At 44.5% G+C, this 27,200-nt stretch overlaps 1 protein-coding gene across 12 annotated transcripts in view; it reads left to right on the top strand.

Moving 5' to 3' along the window:
- The window catches only part of KIF1A (kinesin family member 1A), a 269,201-nt gene that overhangs the window by 77,875 nt on the left and 164,126 nt on the right, over positions 1-27,200 (top strand). For all 12 annotated transcript variants that reach the window (XM_075340870.1, XM_075340871.1, XM_075340872.1 and 9 more), the window contains exon 2: positions 18,614-18,722. In XM_075340870.1, coding sequence (XP_075196985.1) covers positions 18,617-18,722 — 106 coding nt within the window. In that variant the 5' untranslated portion in view covers positions 18,614-18,616. The remainder of the gene's footprint in view (positions 1-18,613; positions 18,723-27,200) is intronic.

A 27,200-nucleotide genomic window follows, 5' to 3' on the forward strand; every position in this document is an offset into this window, starting at 1 on the left:
TTTGTCAACAAACATAATGTTTCCCATCAGACCCAAATAAATTAAACGAGGTAAAAAGAAAAAAAATGCGGTGTTGGGTGCACTGCTGATCAAACAGATGGGCCAGGAGATTGACAGATTTTTGTATTTATTATGGTTTAAAGATAACAGTTGATGGACACTACGCGTTACGGTGTTACAGGGCGAACCGTCCCCTTCATCAGGTGTATTAAACTTGCTTTCATCACTAAAATGAACTGTGGACCACTTCTCCTTTGTCCACACAACATGCTCTTCACCAAAAGTGAGTCTTGCCTTTTGATTCTTTCTACTAATGAGAGGTTTGGTCACTGCAGAGTGTGCTTTCAGTCCAAATGCTCTTAAACATCATGACAGTGTATGACGAGATAAATCCATACCTTGCTCAGTGCTGAATTGGTGAGCAATTCCAGCTGTAGCGTTGAAACAATTACCCATAGAGATTCTCTGCATTCTTGCATTTATCCTTCGAGGGCGACCAGCCTTCTTGGGGGACTTGAAAGAGTTTGTGATGTTGTAAAGATGTAATATTCTCGAAATCACAAACTTGGAACAACCATCGTCTCTTGCTATGGCCGATAGGGTCACCCCCTTTGGCCTTCATCTGGACAACCTGCTGCTGGAGGGTTTCAATCACACCATTTTTATAAAGTCAGTGCAAACTGGAAAGTTAGGCTGCCAGTTAAATAGGGTTTGTCAGATAATTAAGGAAATTAGCACCAGGTGCCAGATTAACACCAATAACTTGCAGGTATCTGAAAGTGTTCTCTAATTTTGATCAGTGTTCTTTTGATTTATCTCATTTGCATTTTAAGTAGTTCCGTTTATGAAATAAGCTTAAAATACCGCTAGTTTACTCATGTTAGGATATAATCGTTAAGAGCCACTCACCAAATTAGATTGCACATTCACCAATGACTTTGGAGTTATTGGAGAACTTGAATCTGCCAGTCATTTACCTGACAGTTAGTTTGGATATGCCCAGTCATAGGGGCATAAATGGTTAACAGTACCATCTAGTCCTATGCATAATTAGGTGGCAGATATTAGCATTTGCGGTGTGCCTCCAGTTTACTTCCCCTGATTAGGTGTTTCTGTGCATGTTCATCCTAATATTAATACCATATAGTATGATAGGTCAATTAAATCTCTAGTGCAGAATCTGAATTCACTCAGTAGGAAGCCACCCCATGAATATTCACAGCACACAATGTAACTGTGACAAAGATAGTTAAGTTTCAAGGGTGCTTTATTCAATAATATAATTTTAGACTTTATCAGGCTGGCTTTAAGTATACTAACATATTCAGGATTTACAAATGTCAGATCTACTTTTGCCACTAAAGGGGCTGTCTAGCCTAGGGGTACAAGTCTTCAATCACTGTATGTAACTGCAGAATGCTAACAGTGTGCAGTGTGCACACTGTCATGATTTTCTGGTGTTGACAGCAGGAGTGGGCAGTTATGTGACCGCAAGTATGCTATTAACATACTTCAGGCCATATGTGGACTACACATCTGTCCATCTTCAATTCACTTGGATTGAGCAAAACTGCATATCTCAAGTCGGCACGTGACAGCATGTATGCAAGTCACAGACTTGCTCCAGAGAATCCTGACAGTGCTAGCACTGTGCACTGTGAGTATTCTGTCTCTTCCTAGAAGCTGTGAATCCCAACCGCTCTAATTATCAGTCCCTTAGATAACTGTATGATTGTACTCACTCCTCAAAGCATCAACAGATAGTGTTAACTCAGCCCAACGATGACTTGTAGAAAGACAAGAAGAAACGCTGTAGTTTTCTTCTAGAATCTTGTATTAAGTACAAAGTAAAGGCAGGTGAAAAGAAATAATCTGTACAGGGTTGTAGACAGGTCTTCAGCAATGGTTCCTCTCTAGAGTAAACTAAGGGAGGAACATAGGGACAAACTTCATACAGTCTAATCTACCTAGTAACAATAAGGAATTTCCTGATACGAGGAAAAATATGCAATGCAAGAAATATATACAACAGGTTGTTCCCATTCATGGGACACAACAGTGAGGATTCACAAGTCTGCAGTCACATGGGGTGACTTCAGACTTGTACCTCAAGGCTGGGCAATTCCTTTAAGTAATACAATGTTACAATGAATAGCAATATAAGAAGGCATATATCCAGTGGCGTAACTAGAGTTTGATGGGCCCTGGTGCAAAATTTGGACCGGGGCCCCCCTCCACGTACACCGACACTTAGGGTATGGGATAATGACACTGACACTCGGGGTACAGGATAATGATGCTGACACTTGGCTTTTACCCTCCGCACCCAGGTTTCCCATGATCTGAAATCCCTCTATCAGCACCCTGCTTTCCTATGTTCTGATATCCATCTTGTCCTTGGCACCCAGCTTTACCATGCTCTGCTATACATCTTTCCCTCAGCACCCAGCTTTCCCATATTAGAGCATGGGAAAGCTGGGTGCTGAGAGAAGACGTATAGCAGAGCATGGGAAAGCTGGGTGCTGAGAGAAGATGTATAACAGAGCATGGGAAAGCTGGCTGCTGAGGGAAAGAGCTTTTTTCCCTCAGCAGAAAACATTACCATCCCTTACTTGTATCTTTCTCCCCCCTTGTATATACTGTAGATCTCCAAATACTATAATGGCCCCCACATAGCATTCCGTATAATATAAAGGGTCCCACATAACCCTTCATATATTATAATGCACCCCCATAGTTCTCCATGTATTATAATGCATTTCCCCAAAGTTCTCCATGTATTATAATTCACCCCATAGTTCTCCATATATTATACTGCACCACATAGTCCTCCATGTTTTATAATGCACACCCATAGTCCATGTATAAGGTAGCCCCCATATTCCTCCATATATTATAATGTAGCCCCCATTGTCCTATATGTATTATAATGCAGCGCCATAAATCATCATATTGTATTATGCAGCCCCATACTCCTCCATGTATAATGCACCCCTAGTCCATGTATAAGGTGTCCTTCATGTTTATTATGCAGTCCCATAGACCTCCATGTATCATGCAGCCCCATAGACCTCCATGTATCATGCAGCCCCATAGACCTCCATGTAAAATGCAGCCAGGCCCCTCCAGGCCTCCATGTGTCATGCAGCCAGCAAAATAAAAAAACAAGTACCTCTCTTCTCCTTCCGACCCCTGTGACCGCGGTAGTTACGCCCATGGCCCCATATGTCACACACCCTGCTCCCCATACAGCCTGCACCCCCATATCACACACACTACACCCCCATGTCACACACCCTGCTCCCCATACAGCCTGCACCCCCCCATATCACATACACTACACCCCCATATCTCACACACCCTACTCCCCATACAGCCTGCACCCCCATATCACACACACTACACCCCCATATCTCACACACCCTGCTCACATATCTCACCCTGCCTGTAACCCAACTTACCCCTCTCAAACACTCTGCACCCCTTCACATCCTTCTGTCAGTCTGCAGCCCTCATATACCGCTCACCCTGCACCCCCACCTCCCCCCATGTCCCCTCTTTTCTTATTACCAGTCATCATGTGTCCAAATCTCCTTCAGGATTCAGTATCTTGCTTCCTGCCCAGCATCCTGTGTCTTCTCCCACACAGTCACGTGGGCATGACATCATCGCAGGTCCTGCAGGATGGATCATTATTCCATCTGCTGTGCAGGTCAGGAACACTCCTGCTCTGCTACAGCTCAGAAACGGCTAGTGGGCCTCTCCAGGTCAGGGGTCCCTCTACTGACACTGGGCTCCCCTGACTCACAGGCCGGCCCCCTGACGGTCGCATTGTCGGCCACTACACAGCAGCACTACACATAGGGGCCCGGCAGCCGGCTCTGCAGAGCGGCTGCCGGGCCCCTAAAACCCTGTGGGCCTGGTCGCAGTTGCGACCTCTGCGACCACGGTCATTACGCCCCTGCATATATCTTTGAAATGTACAGAGGACCTGTTATTAGCTAATATAAGTGACCAGTTTTTGTTATTTTTTCCTCGTTGCTCACCTGAGAATTCTTTCTGTTTTTGCTTTTTTTGTATTTCATTTTTTTTTTTTATTTTTTTTTTTTAAATCCTCCATAGAGATATTAGCCTTTTTATTTATTGATCCTTTTGTGGTCTTTACTAGTGATGAGCGAGTACTAAAATGCTTATCAATATTTATTCCTGTATGTGTACAGCTAACATTACACATTTAACATCAACTCCATAAAATATTACACTGATTTGCCACCACACCAGGGCAATTGGGAAGAGACGGGCAAAGTGCCAGAAATGTCAAATTTAATGTGATATGCCAATTCTGGGGTTACTGCGGGCTGATAATTTTAGGCTGGGAAGGGACCAATAACCATTGGCTTCCCAGCCTGATAATACCAGCCCCCAGCTGTCTACTTTACCTTGACTCGTTACCAAAAATAGGAGGTCCCGCGTGCCATTTTTGAAAGTTATTTATTAGATTTAAATACGCTAAAAACACCCTTTAGTGCCACATAAAAGGCACTAAAGGGTACAAGTGTACAATGTACTGCAATAGCAATTAAATACTTCCTATATGCCTGCTCTTATCTATGCTCTCCCTCCTAGATTAAAGGTACCGTCACACATAACGAGATCGCTAGCGAGATCGCAGCTGAGTCACCGTTTGGTGACGCAGTAGCGATCCCGTTAGCGATCTCGTTATGTGTGACACCTACCAGCGATCAGGCCCCTGCTGTGAGGTCGCCGGTCGTTGCAGAATGGTCCAGGCCATTTTCTTCAAAGGCGCTCTCCCACTGTGACACACAGATCGCTGTGTGTGACAGCGAGAGAGCGACAAATGAAGCGAGCAGGGAGCAGGAGCCGGCGTCTGACAGCTGAGGTAAGCTTGTAACCAAGATAAACATCGGGTAACCAAGGTGGTTACCCGATATTTACCTTAGTTACCAGCCTCCGCAGCTCTCACGCTGCCTGTGCTGCCGGCTCCGGCTCTCTGCACATGTAGCTGCTGTACACATCGGGTTAATTAACCCGATGTGTACAGCAGCTAGGAGAGCAAGGAGCCAGCGCTAAGCAGTGTGCGCGGCTCCCTGCTCTCTGCACATGTAGCTGCATTACACATCAGGTTAATTAACCCGATGTGTACTGTAGCTAGGAGAGCAAGGAGCCAGCGCTCAGTGTGCGCGGCTCCCTGCACACACAGCTAAGCGGTGTGCGCCGGTAACTAATGTAAACATCGGGTAACCATACCCGATGTTTACCTTAGTTACCAGTCTCCGCAGCTTCCAGACGGCGGCTCCGTGCAAGCGCAGCGTCGCTTGCACGTCGCTGCTGGCTGGGGGCTGTTCACTGGTCGCTGGTGAGATCTGCCTGTTTGACAGCTCACCAGCGACCATGTAGCGATGCAGCAGCGATCCTGACCAGGTCAGATCGCTGCTGCATCGCTATGTGTGAAGGTACCTTAACTCTCCCTGAACTGCTTACAAAGGAGAGTGTGACGAGCATGCCACCACCGCGTCTTATATGAGACCCGATGATGCGATGCGGCTGGCCAATAACAGTAATGCCAGTAGTCAACATGGCTACAGCATTACAGTGTATGGCAGGCAATTCCCCCATATTGATTTGCAGTCTAACAGCCGCAAAACATGCTGGGCGGATCTCAAGCATGGCGCTTGAACATCCGCGATACTCAATCACGCTCGCTCATCGCTAGTCTTTACCAAAGGGGGTTGACCACAGAGTAATCATTCAGAATAGTCTAAAGGATCCCCAGAGGATCCTGTGAGCCGTGACCCCTTAGAAAAGAGTATAAAAATAGCACTAAATAAAATTGTCCATATCTCTTGAACCTTATTGGAAAATAAAAACTTGAATACTCAAATGAACAATAAGATTGTAATAATAAAAAATAACTGTACACTATTGACCCGATGACAGGTCTTCTTTAACTAGTTCTAATGGACCCCCGCAGACCTCTATTAGGTTGTAGAAATAGTCTGGTCATGGCAACTGAAGTTATTAGTTTTTGTCTGGACTTTTACTTACCTTAGTGCTATAGTTTCATTATGGAAGGAATGTTCTTTAATATTACAGAGCAATCTCACCTTCAGATACTTGTACCCAATTGTTCCTCCGTAATGTACTGATCTACGTGAACTTGTTCTAGATAAAGTAATTTTTACACATTCTTATTGGATCAATTTCATCCAGTAATAATCTTTTTGATTCATTGTCTGAGCTTTTTTCAACTACTTATAAATTATACTATGTTATAAATAATTATATATTACTTATAATCCAATCACTGCCTGTTGTGTAGCAAGAATGACAAAGCATTAGTTAGAGATGTGACTATTTCTCAAATGTATGAATAAGGAATATCTGAAGATCATTAGCTCAGCAATGCCCAATTACCGGTATTTTAATTTACTAAAAATCCACAAAAATCTTAACTGACTCGACCAAGACGTCTTATAATTGCAGACGTCTCAGAGGAGATCTCATTTATATGTATAAATACACGTGTGGTCAATATATGTCACGCTCCCCGTGTCCCAGCACCACTCCTTACCCACTAATCCAGTCCATGTGTCCACCAGTCATGGCTGCCGCTCCCGCTCTTGCTCCCCTGAGTCCTGTTCCTGGTCTCAGGAGTCTGACTCTGAGTCTTAGGGGCACTTTGCACACTGCGACATCGCAGGTGCGATGTCGGTGGGGTCAAATTGAAAATGACGCACTTCCGGCATCGCATGCGACATCGCAGTGTGTAAAGGCTGGATGATACGATTAACGACCGCAAAAGCGTCGTAATCGTATCATCGGTGCAGCGTCGGCGTAATCCATGATTACGCTGTCGCGACGGTCCGATGTTGTTCCTCGCTCCTGCGGCAGCACACATCGCTGTGTGTGAAGTCGCAGGAGCGAGGAACGTCTCCTACCGGCCTCACTGCGGCTTCCGTAGGATATGCGGAAGGAAGGAGGTGGGCGGGATGTTTACATCCTGCTCATCTCCGCCCCTCCGCTCTTATTGGCCGGCTGCCGTGTGACGTCGCAGTGACGCCGCACGACCCGCCCCCTTAACAAGGAGGCGGGTCGCCGGCCACAGGGACGTCGCACGGCAGGTGAGTGTGTGTGTGAAGCTGGCGTAGCGATAACTTTCGCTACGCCAGCTATCACCACATATCGCTGCTGCGACGGGGGCGGGCACTATCGCACTCGGCATCGCAGCATCGGCCTGCGATGTCGTAGTGTGCAAAGTGCCCCTAAGTCTCATGGTTCTGTATAGGACCAGGCCGCGCCCACTCTCCTGGTCTTATAGGCCCAGCACACCTGAAGCAGGAAATGACATAGGGCTGTGCTGGGTATATAAGACTTGCCTTTCCATGTGGGCGGGGCCTGATCAACGTGTCTTGTAGCTAGTCTTATGAGCTAGGTGCTCAGGTCCCCTGGTACCGTGTCCTGCGGACTTCTTGTCCTAGCTCCTTGGTACCTGTGCCTGATTACATTACTGTCCTAAAGAACTCTGTGACTCTGGTGACCTGTTTCTACTTGTCTCTGCCACGTCAGCGCTCCGGCTGCCGTGTACCCTGCCCTCCGGTGGGGTGCAAGGTCCAGTGGATCCACCTCCTGGGCCTACCAGCCTTCCCGGCCCTGACAGATTGATCAGGCCATGGATCCCGCTGGAGCACAAACATCGGAGCTGGCTGAGCTGCGCCAGGAGCTGGCACAACAGCGTGAAACCCTGAACCGGATGCTGAAATTCATGACGTCCGTGGACCACCGGTTGTATACGCTGCAGATTGCCGTCTCGTCCACGCAGCAACCAGTCTCCAGGTCCGAACCAGTTTCCTCCACAGCCTCGCAACTTCGCCTCGCTGCTCCGCCTCGCTACGCAGGGGATCCCAAGTCCTGCCGAGGCTTCCTGAACCAGTGCTCCCTGCACTTCCAGTTACTCCCGCACTTGTTTGCCTCAGACCAGGCCAAAGTGGCGTTCCTGATGTCACACCTGGAAGGCGAAGCCCTGGCCTGGATTAACCCCCTGTGGGAAAACGAGGATCCAATGATCACCGACATCCAGGAGTTCCTGCGAGCCTTCAGGGGCACCTTCGACGAACCCGGACGAACTACCGCAGTGACCTCTACGCTCCTCCGGCTACGCCAAGGGACCCAAACAGTCGGCCAATACGCCATCCAGTTCCGCACGCTCGCTTCGGAGCTGGGCTGGAACAATGAGGCCTTAACAGCGGCCTTTTGGGAGGGTCTCTCTGGTCGTATTAAAGACGAACTAGCCGGCCGTGTGGTCCCTCACACCCTGGACGCTTTGATTTCCCTGGCCACCCGGATTGATCTCCGCTTTCAGGAGCGTACCAAAGAGAGAGTCCGGGAGAAGCGACCACCTTGCCATGCCTTGCCCCCGCAGAGACCTACCGTTCCCTCATCCCTGCCTTTCCGTGACTTATCGCCAGAACCCATGCAGGTGGACCGTCTGACCCAGGCCAAGCAACGCCGTGCAGAACGGCTCGCCCGGGGCCTGTGCTTCTATTGCGGAGACGGGTCACATATGCTACGTTCTTGCCCGGAGAAACCAGATAGACCCCAGGTCCACGGGATGGTGGGAACCGCCTCCCTTGCCACCGAAATCCCTTTGGTTCCAGTGAAACAGACTGTACGGGTGACGACAGAGGGGACCCAGTTTTCAGCTGAGGCCCACATCGATTCCGGGGCAACAGGCAACTTTATTCACCAGGCCACGGTAGACAAATACCAGGTCCCTGTCACTCCGCTGAAGAAGCCTCTCTGGTTCGCCTCCGTAGACGGCATACCGCTCTACAAACCCGTCCGGTATACCACCGAGCCCGTAACCCTCCGGGTTGGCGCTTCGCATTCCGAGACTATAGCCTTCTATGTCATCCCAAGAATGGCTCCTGAGCTCCTGCTGGGTCTGCCCTGGCTTCAACTCCATGACCCTGCCATTAGTTGGCGCTCTGGCACTATTTCCCGCTGGGGATCCTTGTGTCATGACCAATGCCTACAGCCTGTTCCTCAGTCCCTGTCACCTGAACCATTGGAACCACCGACCCCTGAAGAGGTGTCGACTCAGTCCAGTACCGTGCCACAACTCTTGTCACTTGTACCTGTGGTGCCACCGGAACCAAAGGAGACGACGCACTCCAGCGACGTTCCACCGTCCCTGACAATGGAGACTGTGGTGCCACCGGAACCAGAGGAGACGACGCACTCCAGCGTCGTTCCACCGTCCCTGACAATTGAGACTGTGATGCCACCGGCTACCGAGGATGAGACACTGTGCTGTACCCGGTCCGAGACGCCCGATCCGGTCGTCCAAGACTCCAGTCCTGTTTCTGACAATCCTCCCCTTTCCGTTGCCTCCCTTGCCGCTGACATGGGTTCCCCGATACGGGACATAGTGGCCATGAAAACGGTTCGGGGTAAGCAGTCCTTCCTGGTCGATTGGGTGGATTGCGGTCCTGAGGCCCGGTCCTGGTTGTCCCGGAAGTACGTTGCTGCCCCTCTTCGGCGCGCCTACATGTCCCGGCCGCGGGGAGGGGGGCTTCAGGGGGGGGGTACTGTCACGCTCCCCGTGTCCCAGCACCACTCCTTACCCACTAATCCAGTCCATGTGTCCACCAGTCATGGCTGCCGCTCCCGCTCTTGCTCCCCTGAGTCCTGTTCCTGGTCTCAGGAGTCTGACTCTGAGTCTTAGTCTCATGGTTCTGTATAGGACCAGGCCGCGCCCACTCTCCTGGTCTTATAGGCCCAGCACACCTGAAGCAGGAAATGACATAGGGCTGTGCTGGGTATATAAGACTTGCCTTTCCATGTGGGCGGGGCCTGATCAACGTGTCTTGTAGCTAGTCTTATGAGCTAGGTGCTCAGGTCCCCTGGTACCGTGTCCTGCGGACTTCTTGTCCTAGCTCCTTGGTACCTGTGCCTGATTACATTACTGTCCTAAAGAACTCTGTGACTCTGGTGACCTGTTTCTACTTGTCTCTGCCACGTCAGCGCTCCGGCTGCCGTGTACCCTGCCCTCCGGTGGGGTGCAAGGTCCAGTGGATCCACCTCCTGGGCCTACCAGTCTTCCCGGCCCTGACAATATAAAGGACTGGCACTTGACTTATTCCTTCCAAAGACAATACTAAGGACCAGGGGGCACTCACTGCGAGTGGAAGAAAAGCGATTCCAGCAGCTAAATAGGAAAGGGTTCTTTACAGTTAGAGCAGTCAGACTGTGGAATGCCGACCACAAAAGGTAGTAATGGCAGATACTATAAAAGCTGTTAAAAAAGGGCTGGATGATTTCCTCAGTACACACAACATTGTGGGTTATAAATGATTAGTGACAAAATGTACAATTGGTGGAGGAAGGTTGAACTAGAGGGACCTAGGTCTTTTTTCAACCTAAGTAACTATGTTCGGTAACTATGTATAAATTCACTTACTTTTGACATATAACTTCACTGGTTTGTAGTTACCTGCCTGAAATACTATTTAAACAATGCCACCAGTTTGATCTAAATTCTAAAGGATAAGAATATCATAAGGCAACCAAAGTAGATTTGGGTTACCATTGATGTTGCTTCTCTGTTCAGCAATATTCCGCACCAAAAAGAATCCAGTTATTCAAATAATGCTTGGATAATGATAACCTACATCCACCAAGACAGGACAAGTTTCAGCTTGATGGTATTGAATTCATCTTATATTGACATTTTTTAATCCTACAGTTATTTTATCTTATTTTTGAAAAACCTATTTGTTGCATTTGCACACACAAACTCAGGGATTTTGTAGAACAATAGTCAGGTATATGAATAACAAATTATACTAAACAGATGATAATGATCATCTTTTTTTATATGAAAGTTGAAACACAATTATTAACTGAAACAGAAACAGCTTTGTAGGAGGCTTACGTTTAGGTGAAGAGGAGACAAACTCTGCTAGAAAGGTGAAGTTGTGGAAGACGATTTAATGTCCCAGGTCATATACCTTAACAAGAATGATCACAAAACGAGAATATAAGGTAGTTATATTGCATCAGCACAGTCTCTCTCTGGCATAGATTTAAAAGCAGATTAGAGTTGGAAGATGTGTTGTTCAAGCTCTTTTGAAGCTGCACCAAGAAATGAACAGCATTCAGGGAAACTTAGGGTAGCACATGAAAGACACATAATGCTTACTTTCATTAGAAATCAGAAGATATTCAGCAGTGCCATCAGCTCAGAACTGGCAGCAAACAGTGGAATCCAGCTACACCAATCTACTTTTCGTGTTTGGAGACATTTTTTAATAAGTGGTTTTTATGGAAGAATTGCAGTCAAAAACCTCATCGTCAGCATAGAAACAAGTCCAAGTGACTTAACTATGCACAAAAACATCAGAACTGTCGTGCAGAAAAATGGCAGCAAGTGATCTGGACTGATAAGTCAAATTGTGAAATATTTGGGTCTACTAGAAGGCAGTTTATTTACTGAAGGGCTGAAAACTAGTATAATAATGAATGTCTGCAGGTAACAGTGAAGCATGGTGGAGGCTCCTTGTCAGTTGGTAACTCCATTTCAGTAGATGGAGTTGTGGATTGTGTTCTTAAATTCTGAGAAATACAGGCAAATACTTATCCATCATGCAATACCATTAAAGAGACATTTGATTGGCTTCAATTATATTCTACAGCAGGACTCCAAAACATGCAACCAATCATACAACCATTAAAAACTATCTGCAGTGAAAAGAAAAACAAGGAGTTCTGGAAGTGATATTGTACCCAGAGAGCCCTGATCTCAACATCATTCAGTCTGTCTGAGATTACATGGAGAAAAAGGATTTTCACAATCCTACATCCACAGATCTGTAGTTAGATCTCCAAGATATTTGGAATAACCTCCCTGCTGAGTTCCTTTAAAAAGTGCATACAAGTGTATGTATATTTTTTTTACTTTGCATTTTGTTAATTAATAAAAATAAACTCTGAACACGTCTATTTTTAAGCATTCTTACTTTGAAGCATTGTTTTCTACACTCTCCTCAAGTATTTGCATTATGTTTTATAGACAGAGGCATGTAAGCATTTGTGCACCCCGGGTTAAAAATACTGTTATTGTGAACAGTTAAGCAAGTTGAAGATGAAATGATCTCTAAAAGGCATAAAGTGAAAGATGACACATTTCCTTTGTATTTTAGGCAAAAAATATATATGTTTTAATCTTTTACATTTTAAAAATTACAAAAAGGGAAATGGACAGATACAAAGGTTTGAACAGCATTGTAGATTTGTGTGTTCAAATAACTTTGACCAATGTTTCAGACCTTAATTACCCTGTTATGGTTATGGCTTGTGCACTATCATCGTTAGGAAAGGCCAGGCAATGCAGCTTTATTCACAGCTTTATAAAAGCCCAGTCTTTTCTAACCTTACACCAAAAAACAGCAGCCATGGGTTCTTCTAAGCAGCTGCCTAGCACTCTGAAAATGAAAATGGTTGATGCCCAAAAAACAGGCGAAGGCTATAAGAAGATAGCAATTGTTTTCAAGTTGCCCTTTCCTATGTTCAAAATGCAATTAAAAACTGGCAGGCAGCAGGAACAGTGGAGGTCAGATAAGTTCTGGAACACCAAACAATATTTCTTTGAGAGCTGCTCATAAGATTGCTAGAGAGGCAAATCTGATCCCCCGTTTTACTGCACAAGATTTTCAGGAAGATTTAGCAAAATCTGGAGTTGTGGTACGTTGGTTTACTGTTTAGAGACACCTGCACAAATATGACCTTCCTAGAAGAGCCATGAGAAGAAAACCTATTCTACATCCTCACCATAAAATTCAGTGTCAGAAGTATGCAAAAGAACATCGAAAAAGCTTGATGCATTTTGGAAACAAGTCCTGTGGACCAATTAGATTAAAATAGAACTCTATGGCCTCAGTGATCAAAGGTAAGTATGGAGAAAAAACGGCACAGAATTTCAGGAAAAGAACATCTTGCCAATCATTAAGGATGGGGTTGGGTCAATCATGCTTTAGGGTTGTATTGCAGCCAATGTCAAGGGGAACATTTCACAGGTAGAGGAAAGAATGGATTCAATGAAATTTCAACAAATCATTAATGCAAACACCATCTGTAAAAAAGCTGAAGTTGAAAAGAGGATGGCTTCTGCAAAAGGATCGTAAACACACATCAAAATCCACAACTGCAAAAGTCGCAAGCTGAAGGTTTTACAATGGCCTACACAGTCCCCAAATCTGAACATCATTGAAAATCTGTGGCTAGACCTCAAACGAGCAGTGCATGCAAGACGACCCAGGAATCTCACAGACTTTTCCAATGAAGAATGGATGAAAATCCCTCAAACAAGAATTGAAAGACTCTTGTCTGCCTGCAAAAAGCATTTACAAGTTGTGATACTTTCCAAAGGGGGTACTACTATGTACTAACCATGCAGGGTGCCCAAACTTTTGCATCTGCCCATTTTCACTTTTCGTTAATTTTGAAATGTAAAAGGTGAAGATATTTATTTTGCGTAAAGTACAAACGAAATGTATTATTTTTAACTCTATGTCTTTTATAGATCATTTCATCTTCAACTTGTTTAACTCTTCACAATAACAGTTATTTTGACCAGGGGTGCACAAACGTTTTCATGTCATTGTAGTGACTATAAATGGATTCATGCTTTAAAAAAGCCACAATTTATCCATATGATAATAAAAAGAAAGCAGCATGCTAGTTGCCGCTGAATCTACTCCATAGAAGTCTCACCCCAGAGACCTGAGCAGTGTTGGCAAGCAGTTAATATTATCTCAACAGCTTCACACACCTTAGGATACTTTGCAACATGATCTATGTAAAGCTTCTGGCCCAGGTTTATGAAGCAACATGTGCCTTACAGGATTACATGATTCACCCTCAATCTCTCACAAACTGGTTAGTAGTGTGCTAAAGGATTAGCAAATGTGTTTGTTAGGGTTATAAATTAATGGGAACCTGTCCCCATTAAAATACAGTCCAATCTGAAGGCATCATGTTACAATACCTTGTAATATATTCTCAGTATAGGTGCAGCTGTTCTGTGAAGGTTTCAGAGGTTTGTTTGAGAATATTAGAAGATAAGGGCAGGGATAAAATTGAGGAGAAGAGTAAAGCAGGGTTAGGTTATAAAAGTAGTTCAAGCTCTGAACATCTCACGAGCACTGTTCAATTCATCATCCAAAAATGGAAGGCACATGGCAACTGCAAACCTACCAAGATATGGCTGTTCATGTAAACTGACATCACAAGCAAGGAGATAACTAATTAGAGAAGCAGCCAAGAGGCCCATGGTCACTCTGCAGAAGCTGGAGAGACCCACAGCTCAGCTGGGATAATCTGTTCACAGGACAGCTATTAGGTGTACTGTATACTTCATAAATCTGGCCTTTATGGAAGAGTGGCAGGAAGAAAGCCATTTTTGCAAACAAGCCATAAGATGTCCCATGTTCAGTTTGCAAAAAGCCATGTAACTGACCAAGCATGCGGAAGAAGGTGCTCTAGTCAGATGAGACCATAGTAGAATGTTTAGCCTAAGTACAAAACTCTGTGTGGTGGAAAACTAGCACTGCACATCATTTTGAAAATACCATCCCTACAGACAAACAGGGTGGTGGCAGCGTCATGCTGTGGGAATGTTTTTCATCAGCAGGGACAGTGTAGCTGGTAACAGTTGATGGGAACATGAATAAAGCTAAATACAGGGCAATCCTGGAGGAAAACCTGTTAGAGGCAGCAAAAGACTAGAGACTGGAGAGTAGATTCACCTTCCAGCAGGACAACGACCCTAAACATCCTGCCAAAGCTGCAATGGATGGTTTAGATCAAAGCATATTCATGAGTCAAAGTCCAGACCGAAATCCCATTCAGAATATGTGCAAGATTTGAAAATTGCTGTTCACAGATGCCGCCATCAATTTCACTGAGCTAGTGATATTTTGCAAAGAAGAATGGGCAAAACCTTTAGCCTCTATATGCGCAAAGTTGGTAGAGAAATCCCCCAAAAAGACTTGCACCAGTAATTGCAGAAAAAGGTGGTCCTACAGACTATTGACTTAGGGGGACTGAATACAAATGCACACCACAATTTTTGAGATTTATATTTTTAAAATATTTAGAAAATAATATATAATTTCTATAATTTCGTTTACAGTCCACAAATACTTAATACTTACTGTTTGTAAATCACATAAAATCCCAATAAAATACATTTAAGTTTGAGGGCCTAATGTAAAAAAGTGTGGAACTGTTCACAGAGTATGAATTCTTTTTCAAGGCACTACGTATATAAAGCTTTGGGAGCTGAATAGAAACATACAAAATGTAATGAGAAATATTCAGTTTAATGTTTGTTTTTTATCATTTAAACCTCTGCTCTTTCTGGGATTTTCACTTTATACCAATGTATTGATTTTCCCCTGCTCTATAACATGATGCCTGCAGATTGGACTGCATTTTCACAGTGACAGGTTCCCTTTAAATATAGGAATAATTTTGTTAGGAACTACATCTGTCCTTTTAAGAGGTTGTCCTAATGTAGACAGGATCTCTGTTGTGTACATTTATAGCAGGTACACAGGATACCACCCTTAGTACCTACACCTATTTCAAGAACATAGTTAAGACAATCACCACAATCACCTTGCTCAGTGGGCTCATCCCAACTGAACGCCGGCCTCCTTAACCATGGGCGTAACACTACTCAGACAACACAGGGTGAGGGAACCACAATAAGTAGACTTTATTGGATCCCCAAACAATTAACGGCACATAACACATAACCAGCAAAACACAAATGTAACAGGCAACAGAGTCTCACCCTTCCGCTGGCTCACCAGGGATTTAGAATGTCCATGCCTCAGAGGTTCCAGGGCTATTTACTCCAATCCAGCAGCACCCCGCTTTTGGCGGGCACCCACCGAGAAAGGAATAATGCCAGATTTAGGAAGCTGGCTGAGGTCTGCAAAGTCTGTAACAGGTGACTGAACTGTCCCAACCTGAGTGTCCTCCTTAGGTAGTCCTGGTATGATGATACAATCCTGGCAGCCGGGGTCGAAATCCCTAGGCTGTGAATATGGTCTCCAACCGGAACCGGAGTCCCTAGATTGAAGTCATAAGATATCCTGATCCTCTAGTCAGCTCCGAAGAGCTTAGACTGGATCCATCAGCATCCATCAACAACCTGGTGGCTTAAAGAAGTCCCTTTTATAGCCACAGCCTTCCACTTAGATACACTGCGTCCTCATCGATTGGTTGGACAAGAGCGCCTCTCCCATAGGATGAATCTCAAGCTGCATGGACAATGTTCATCCAAATGATGTCTACAGAAAGACTGAGGGTATACATGTAGTCTGGAAGTCACAGACTCGACAATGGCTACTAAGGTAATCACATTAGCAATACACAACTACAATACAATGATTACTGGAAAAGTCTGGAGAAACAATACGCCAGACGTATTGTTTCTCCAGACTTTTCCAGTAATCATTGTATTTCAGCGGCCAACACAATTACGAGTCCAAAAGAGTCTTGTAAAAACAATGAGGGCCTTATCCCCCATTTATAAACAATCTATCTGAGCAAGGATGGTTGACCTTAGGGAGATCAACATCCACCACTGCGGAGACACCATCACGTGTTTCTCAACGCAGTGATTCTAGAGCAATGCACCCTGGGAAATATTCAAAGCAAGAAGGCCTGCGGAGACACCATCACATGTTTCTCAACGCTGGCAGGAAACTAACCAGGTCTTTCACCGGGAAGGAACAACCACGGGAAGGGCAGTCTCCAGTCAAGGAGACCACCTATGCCAAACATGGTATCCATCCACAGACAGCCGTTTCGGGGTATTTGCCCCTCATCAGTGTGGAGTAGGAATCTGGCTAGTGGGAGCATTGCCTAGTAAAAGACTATGTGAGCAAGGATGGTTGACCTTAGGGAGATCAACATCCATCACTGCGGAGACACCATCACGTGTTTCTCAACGCAGTGATTCTAGAGCAATGCACCCTGGGAAATATTCAAAGCAAGAAGGCCTGCGGAGACACCATCACATGTTTCTCAACGCTGGCAGGAAACTAACCAGGTCTTTCACCGGGAAGGAACAACCACGGGAAGGGCAATCTCCAGTCAAGGAGACCACCTATGCCAAACATGGTATCCATCCACAGACAGCCGTTTCGGGGTATTTGCCCCTCATCAGTGTGGAGTAGGAATCTGGCTAGTGGGAGCATTGCCTAGTAAAAGACTATCTGAGCAAGGATGGTTGACCTTAGGGAGATCAACATCCACCACTGCGGAGACACCATCACGTGTTTCTCAACGCAGTGATTTTAGAGCAATGCACCCTGAGAAATATTCAAAGCAAGAAGGCCTGCGGAGACACCATCACATGTTTCTCAACGCTGGCAGGAAACTAACCAGGTCTTTCACCGGGAAGGAACAACCACGGGAAGGGCAGTCTCCAGTCAAGGAGACCACCTATGCCAAACATGGTATCCATCCACAGACAGCCGTTTCGGGGTATTTGCCCCTCATCAGTGTGGAGTAGGAATCTGGCTAGTGGGCCTTCTTGCTTTGAATATTTCCCAGGGTGCATTGCTCTAGAATCACTGCGTTGAGAAACACGTGATGGTGTCTCTGCAGTGGTGGATGTTGATCTCCCTAAGGTCAACCATCCTTGCTCACATAGTCTTTTACTAGGCAATGCTCCCACTAGCCAGATTCCTACTCCACACTGATGAGGGGCAAATACCCCGAAACGGCTGTCTGTGGATGGATACCATGTTTAGCATAGGTGGTCTCCTTGACTGGAGACTGCCCTTCCCGTGGTTGTTCCTTCCTGGTGAAAGACCTGGTTAGTTTCCTGCCAGCGTTGAGAAACATGTGATGGTGTCTCCGCAGGCCTTCTTGCTTTGAATATAAACAATCTATCATCCTGTCTGGCTGAATGTTAAGAAACTTTAACCCATGAGAGTCCATGTCGTCACACCGTATATTAAAGAAAGTGAAACCTTTCAACATTTCACTCGTTTTACTAACTTTTGAAATGCAATTAATATTTATTAGAAATTTGCCATAATTTGAGCTGTGAATATATGGTAAATCGTAGCTTTTTACCATTGTTGAGGGGAAATGTTACCGGTGACATGGTTTAATACACATGTTGCAATATTGTAAAGACCAGGTGTGTTGCTTTATAAATCACAAGAAAAAACTGTGAGACTTGTTGGTTAGATATGAAGAATATAACGTTACTAAAAATAGTAGTTTCATATGCCGTTTTTTTTTTTTAAATGGATACGCCTGGCCATGTCTTCCATCCTTCCACTCTTTTGCATCTTCGTTGGCTTCACATAAGACATGAATAATTAATATGGTGAGCTTCCATCTGCTTGTCTGTAACAATGTGAGCTCCTCAGATGTGCGGAAGACGTCACAACCACAGAGCATTGTTCAAATGTACCGGAAAACAAGAGACTTGTGTTTTCCATGCCTATATCTGGTTATTGTTTACAGTAGATCCACAGTTTTACGCTATTTCTTTATTTTGCAGGAGATGGCGGGAGCTTCAGTGAAGGTCGCAGTCAGAGTGCGGCCATTCAACTCACGTGAAATTGGAAAAGATTCAAGATGCATCATCCAGATGTCTGGAAACACAACCAGTAAGTGTCTTGTGTAGCGCTGTTCTCAGCAGGAGGTGATGAAAAATCCTTTAACTCAAATTGACATTTCTCTATATTTTTTTCGGTTGAAAAATATCAAGAAGAGAAGTAAAAGAACCGTAATGGTCAAGTGACTTAAAGCACTTGACAATCTAAGTCATGCTATGGTCCCCACATAGCTTTCTCATGAGCCAGATCAGACACCCCCATACTTTGCACTGACGAGGGGCAAGCACCCCGAAACACCGTGTCTGCAAATTGGGATTCTGATCTGGCTTATATATCCTGAGTCATATTGCAAAGGATTGTCAAAAATCCACTTGTGACTTTTAGGATCGCTACTTCCAATAGGTGGCGCTGTGCTAGAGTTTGTCTCCTTTACTGGAGAGACAATTTGAATATTTCCCAGAGGGGCATTGCAGCTATAAGTCCCCTTACCTGGCAGCCAGACTGGCTTGCAAAGTCTCCTTAAGGAGAATAGTGTTCCCCCGTGGAATTTTAGGGGCATTGCAGCTATAAGTCCCCTTACCTGGCAGCCAGACTGGCTTGCAAAGTCTCCTTAAGGAGAATAGTGTTCCCCCGTGGTCCCCACATAGCTTTCTCATGAGCCAGATCAGACACCCCCATACTTTGCACTGACGAGGGGCAAGCACCCCGAAACACCGTGTCTGCAAATTGGGATTCTGATCTGGCTTATATATCCTGAGTCATATTGCAAAGGATTGTCAAAAATCCACTTGTGACTTTTAGGATCGCTACTTCCAATAGGTGGCGCTGTGCTAGAGTTTGTCTCCTTTACTGGAGAGACAATTTGAATATTTCCCAGAGGGGCATTGCAGCTATAAGTCCCCTTACCTGGCAGCCAGACTGGCTTGCAAAGTCTCCTTAAGGAGAATAGTGTTCCCCCGTGGAATTTTAGGGGCATTGCAGCTATAAGTCCCCTTACCTGGCAGCCAGACTGGCTTGCAAAGTCTCCTTAAGGAGAATAGTGTTCCCCCGTGGTCCCCACATAGCTTTCTCATGAGCCAGATCAGACACCCCCATACTTTGCACTGACGAGGGGCAAGCACCCCGAAACACCGTGTCTGCAAATTGGGATTCTGATCTGGCTTATATATCCTGAGTCATATTGCAAAGGATTGTCAAAAATCCACTTGTGACTTTTAGGATCGCTACTTCCAATAGGTGGCGCTGTGCTAGAGTTTGTCTCCTTTACTGGAGAGACAATTTGAATATTTCCCAGAGGGGCATTGCAGCTATAAGTCCCCTTACCTGGCAGCCAGACTGGCTTGCAAAGTCTCCTTAAGGAGAATAGTGTTCCCCCGTGGAATTTTAGGGGCATTGCAGCTATAAGTCCCCTTACCTGGCAGCCAGACTGGCTTGCAAAGTCTCCTTAAGGAGAATAGTGTTCCCCCGTGGTCCCCACATAGCTTTCTCATGAGCCAGATCAGACACCCCCATACTTTGCACTGACGAGGGGCAAGCACCCCGAAACACCGTGTCTGCAAATTGGGATTCTGATCTGGCTTATATATCCTGAGTCATATTGCAAAGGATTGTCAAAAATCCACTTGTGACTTTTAGGATCGCTACTTCCAATAGGTGGCGCTGTGCTAGAGTTTGTCTCCTTTACTGGAGAGACAATTTGAATATTTCCCAGAGGGGCATTGCAGCTATAAGTCCCCTTACCTGGCAGCCAGACTGGCTTGCAAAGTCTCCTTAAGGAGAATAGTGTTCCCCCGTGGAATTTTAGGGGCATTGCAGCTATAAGTCCCCTTACCTGGCAGCCAGACTGGCTTGCAAAGTCTCCTTAAGGAGAATAGTGTTCCCCCGTGGTCCCCACATAGCTTTCTCATGAGCCAGATCAGACACCCCCATACTTTGCACTGACGAGGGGCAAGCACCCCGAAACACCGTGTCTGCAAATTGGGATTCTGATCTGGCTTATATATCCTGAGTCATATTGCAAAGGATTGTCAAAAATCCACTTGTGACTTTTAGGATCGCTACTTCCAATAGGTGGCGCTGTGCTAGAGTTTGTCTCCTTTACTGGAGAGACAATTTAAGTCATGCTAGTAATTATGCTGGCTGTGCACATTATATAGAAGGCACTGTAGGTGTATGTCAAGTCAATGGTATGGTCCAGAGCATAATGAAGAACTAGGCATTATCTATATTCTTTTTTTCTTCTTAATTTTTTTCAACATTTAAGCCGAATTACCATCCCATTGAGGAGCTTCACTCTTCCATAAATCTTTTATGATTTAAATTGAAATCCAATCTTAGTCCATGGGAGACTGGAAATATTCCTTAAAGGGAACCAAACATCAGGATTTTCATGTATAAGGTGCAGCCAGTGCAGTACTGGCACTATGAGGCACAGTGTGTACATACCATCAGGGGGCAGCTCGGGTGTTTAGGCAGTGAAATCCAACTTCATAAAGTTTGAAAAATCAAGCACTTTTTGATTGACATGTGCACCACTCTCCTAATGTCCGGGTGGGTTATGCACGTGTATCCCCGCCCCCCGCCGCCTGTTACTCCCTCTCTCTGGTTGTATTCAAATTTCTCTCTTCAGAAACATGGCGCCGGAGTTGGCACCTGCGCATAGTGCTTATCTCCGGCGCCATGTTTCTGAAGCCCGCAGTAGCTAGTATTACCTGCAGCTATGATATCGTGCCGGCCCTACTGTACATTAGGCATTCCCACACCATATTCCGGGTAAAAGAACAGATGTGACTTTACCTCATGAAGGTCTCTCCATGTTGTTGTCCAGATTGTTTCCAGCGTATCATTGTGTCCAAGACAAAGGCAGGACTTATGCCTTAAGAGGATAGACCTCAATTCCAGCCTCCATTGCTCTATTCCAACCTCTGATCTTTGTATGGAGACCATGTGGGCAATGCCTTGAAGAGGTCTTCACAAGGGAACATCACACCTCTTTTACTCCATGGATTATGGCATGGAGTGGAATAATGTATGGAAGCGGAACCCCTCTAGCCTTCATTACAAGTACACTACCAGCTTGGTATTGCATTGAACCAGTGGTATGGACATGTCTCTAAAGTGTCAGCAACCTGCATGCCTTAAATGTGTTATCATGGCCTGCAGCATTGCAGGTGCATTCATTGTAGCAGAACATCCTTTAGAGCAGAGGTCTCAAACACGTGGCCTGTGGGCCGCATGTGGCCCCTCAGGCTGTTTCTTGCGGCCCACAGACCCATGAACCTGGTAAGAATCGCAGGCAGTACAGTGGCCACAGCCGTTAGATCTTTATTTCAGATTAATGTCTTGCCGATGCTGCTGAGTCAAGCTCTCTCTGCACAACTCAATCCTGCCACCAGCCAAACAGAGGCAAGCAAGTGACACATATGACCTTAGTTGCTTGCCTCTGATTGGCTGGCGGCTGCTATAGAGAACTTGATTCTGCACGGCAGTGGCAAAATGTTAATCTGCGTTTCAGATGAAGCGCTCACAGTGACTGCGATCATTACCGGGTCCATGTGTCTGCAGGACGCATGAAGCAAAGAGGACGCTAAGGGAACTGAGGACAGGTGAGAAAAAAGCTTTGGTGTTTCTGCGTGTGTGTTTCCTGGTGAGGCTGCACAGGTCAGGGTGTGGGTGTGTGTGTGTGTGTGTGTGGGTGTGTGTGTGTGTGTGTAGAATGACACAACAGGGGACCAGGATGGGACATTGCTACAAGAAGAGGTCCAGTAAAGGGAGCATTACTACAAGAAGAGGACCTGCATGGGCATATTACTATGGGATGGACACAAGGATGGACACAATACCATAGGGTGAGCACATTACTACAAGATGGGCACAAGGATGGACACATTACCACAGGATGGATACAAGGATGGGGCACATTACTTCAGGATGGGGACAAGGATGGACATATTACTTCAGGATAGGGACAAGGATGGGCATATTACTACAGGAAGAGGACCAGGATGGGCATATTACTAAAGGATGGGCACATTACTACAGGATGAGGACCAGGATGGGCAGATTACTACAGGATGGGCACATTACTACAGGATGGGGACAAGGATGGGCACATTACTAAAGGATGAGAACCAGGATCAGTTCAATAGTACAAGATGGGGACAAGGATAGGCACATTACTACAAGATGGGGGCAAGGATGAGGCACGTTACTACAAGATGGGGACAAGGATGAGGCACATTACTACAGGATGAGGACATTACTCCAGGATGAGGAAATTACTACAGGATGGGGACAAGGATTGAGAACATTAATACAAGAAGGGGACAAGGATGAGCACTTTACTACAGGGTGGGGACAAGAATGGGCACATAACTACAGGTTGAGGACCAGGATGGGGCACATTACTACAGGATGCGGACTAGGAAGGGTACATTAGTACAGGATAAGGACAAGGATAGGGCACATTACTACAGAACGGGGACAAGGATAGGCACATTACTACAGGATGGAAATAAGGATAAGCACATTACTACAAGGGGACAAGGATGGGCACATTACTACAGAATGGGGAGTAGGATGTGCACTTTGCTAAAGAAGGGGAACAGGATGGGAGCATTACTACAAGATGTTGGCCTAAATTACTATACGGTGCCAATTGTAAAACTGTATTACTTATAAAAAGGGGATAAAATGTAAAAAAAAAATCAAAATAAAGCATGAATTTTTTTTACCAGCAAAAATTATATATATATATATATATATATATATATATATATATATATATACACGCACACAAAAAACTGTATATCTGTTATAACAAGCAAACAAAAAATGTTTAACAACAGTGATCCAAAGATGGATGGAAAAACAATGGGGTGCCAATAAAAATATCACTTTTTCCTGAAAAGAATGCGTCCCCCCCAATTTTTTTTTCTATGTATGACCCATACACCCAGCCGAGTTTGAGGCCCCTGCTCTAGACAACCATTGATAAGCTCATTGATGATAGCTGCAAGGCATATAAGAGCATGTATTTCCTCATGTGGTGCACATTAGACGGTTAGTCGTCCTGCCAAAATTAGTGGATTTGGCAGACAAACAGCTTCACTTATTGGTTGGAAGGTCTGGTTAGCTTTGCAGTTCAGAAAATTCCTTTTCAGCACAACCAATTTCAGCAGAAGTTTCTAATAAAATTAGGCAATTGTACCAAAAATATAGGACGCTTACAAAAAGGGAAAGCATAAAAAAAGAAGCAAAGGAAATAATGTTGTACATGTTCACATGCTATTCACCGGTAATTATAAATGATAAATAGTTGAGAAAGATTAGAAAGTGTGGGGCATCAGGGATATTTGGAGCATAATTCTTCTTTACAGGAGCATAATTCTTCCTTACAAGCATTAACTTAAAAATTAAAAACTGTAAATGAACCATTTTTGACTATAAAATGCATAATTTGAAACAAATCAAGCAACCTGAGAATTCAACAATGTCTGTTTTAGTGAGAATGATTGTTCCTATTACTTAGAAAACTACAAGGATTCAAAATGATATATAGGTAATGAAGAGCCGAAGGAACATGATGGAATGGAAAAGTCAATAGATAAGTAAAGAGCAGTTCCCTGTACATGATGCCTTTTCTTTCTGTTCCCGAACTGCCACTAATAGATTTAATGAAAAAGAAACTGATGGCACAAACGCTACAAATACAAAAGCTTTATTAGATATCCATTAAAAGGGTATAAGAAATGTCATCATCATTTGTTACAGACGAACGCATTTCAGGCATACACAGCGCCCTTAGTCATAGTCTGAATAGAATTAATGAAGCTTACTACTTTTACTAATAATGGTGGAACTATCCATGAATCCTATCCATGAATGTGCAAACATACATTATGCTGCATCACATAAGACTCCACTTCTAAAGTCTAAGATGTTCATATCATCATCTAATACTTCTAAATAGGCAATTAGGACTCTGTCAAATCATGTAAATGCCATCTTTTAGTAACTTTAGAGCCCACTAGATGGCATTTATGCCTGGAAGCCTGGTTTATGATCTATTTAGAGGAATTTAGGCTGATGTACCTTAATAGCCAGTGATGTTAGTTTATTCTGCAATGACCCTTCTTTTTTCCTGTGCCTCTTGGCTTGTTCTTTTGACGCTGTTCCATTGTGTTTCTGTGGTCTCTCTGGGATTTGGCATGGGTCAGGTCATGCTGACGGAGCACTGTTTTCCTGACCGAACAAAGGGAGTCTCTGTGCCCACATAATCCCCTTCTGTTGAGCAGAGGAGGCGAGCGGAGGGCACTCACGATCAGCTGGTACATATACACAGAATGGAAATCTGGTCACCTCTAACAGGGACAGGGATTGGGATCAGATGGCAGCAGGTTAAAAAATTAGAAAGAAGTTGGTGGCATAAACCTATATACAAAGTGATATGGTATTTTATTTACCTATGTGCTACAGTTTTTATCTAATCTTAACCTCAGAGATAAATCTGTGTTTTAGGAGCTCCTCCATAGGGTTCCATAAATGCAGTTACAATAAAAGCAAATTTTACTGTGTGGCACAATATAGGAGCTGTTTACAGTGATTGTCCATGTAGAACAGTTACAGGATTTTAATTTACAGCAACGAATGATAATCCTCGGCTATGTTAGCCTTTGCCACATGTCAGTGACCCTGTCAGGGCTCCATCCTGATGCAAAAGAGAATTCAGGTACCACTAGCGACAGGGCCATCGACTTTATTGAGGCACTGTCACGGGGGTGTACAGATGGAACAAGGACTCCTAGGCTGACCATGAGACTGAGGCCCCTGTGCTGTAACTTATCTCGAAGGTAGACTTGATGGTAGCCAGGTTCGTACCTCCAACGTGGTCCTGTCTCCTGTCCAAGCCCTGATACTACTTCTTCCCACACAGGGAATCCAGTAACCAAATCCCCACAAATAATCACAGACAAGGGTAAACGAAAACTCGTGCACACTGCACTCAAACACAAAGGAGTGACCGTAAGTGAATTGGAGAGTAATGCAAAAGTTGTAGGAAATAAATACACAACTGGATAACCACAGGAAGCGGAAAGCTATATCCGTCACTCAACCCCAGTATCCAGAAGCTTATAAAGGGTAAGGGCAGCTGGTGGTGATCAGCAGCCTAGGCTCCCAGCAAATGATCACAAGCCAGCGGAATTAACTCCTGTTGTACTGGAGAGCAGTGAAATCAGAACCAGCCAACGCCCAGGTGATCCCAGGTGATCCCAGGTTGTTTGTCAGACTCTGCAGGGTGAACAGAGTCTGAAGCTGCTATGTCACCCAACGAGTGGAATGCTGAACATGACAGGCACACTGAGTCACTTTATGTCTGTTTGGCCTCTATTTTGGCAGTTTTCGCCTTCTTGAGGAGTACACAAACGATGGTCAACTGCATTTAGATGACCAACTTAAGAAGGTGGAAACTGCCAACATTGAGGCTAGAAGGATCACAGAATGACTCAGTCTCATTAAAGTTAATGGCCTTGTCGAGAGTTGAGCATGAATCATGCAGAATGAATTAACTAAGAATCTGTCAGTGAGCTTGTTCTGATGGGAGTTTGTGAGTCTTTAATCTTTTAATGGTTTCCTCTCAGCTGATTTATTATTATATCAAAGTTCAGCTCAACTGGCAGAATAAAAAAGACAGAAAAAAGAGTTACAAATTCCCATCAGAATGAGCACAACGATCAGGAAAAAAGAGCCTTTATAAGCCAAACAATAGCGCATTTTTAATTTAACCCAAATATAAAAATTATTTCAAGCCCAAAATACATGCATTTAAATTAAACAAAATAAAATAAAAATTGTTGAAGTGTGTCAATATTTTTAAGGCAGTGGGAAAAAGGCTGGGCTACCTACTACACTTCTGAAAATTTCCTATTGTTATACTTATGATTGTGAGCAGTTATGGTTATATGTTGTCATTTTTTTAATTGGATGTAATCGATTCCTTGGTAAGAGTATAATCAAATGCCCTTGAATTGGAAGCATATATATTGCACAAAGATTTGAACTTATTAGGACAAACAGGACAAAGCAAGACACATTTCCTAAGTGTCTTGCTTGTGAAAGTCTCTCTGACTGTCCTGACACAATCAAGTTGTTTGCACTATACAGTGCCTTGAAAAAGTATTTATGCCCCATAAACTTTGGAAAGTGTAAAATAAATGATACATGGCTTTCGAAATATTTACAAAATATAAATTTGAAAATTGTGACGAGCTTTTGTATTCAGCCCCAGGTAGTCCGATACCCCTAAAAAAACCCTGTGTGACCATCTGTGTGTAATTTATCATCAGTATAATTATAGCTGTTCTGTGAAGGCCTCAAACTTTGTTTGAGAACAGCATCATGAAACCCAAGGAACACACCAGACAGATCAGGTATAAAATTGTGGAAAAGAGTAAAACAGGGTTAGGTTATAAAATAAATATATAGTCCAAAATCTGAACATCTCACGGATCACTGTTTAATCCATCATCC

The sequence above is a fragment of the Anomaloglossus baeobatrachus genome, chromosome 3, assembly GCF_048569485.1.
Source record: "Anomaloglossus baeobatrachus isolate aAnoBae1 chromosome 3, aAnoBae1.hap1, whole genome shotgun sequence".
NCBI lineage: Eukaryota > Metazoa > Chordata > Amphibia > Anura > Aromobatidae > Anomaloglossus > Anomaloglossus baeobatrachus.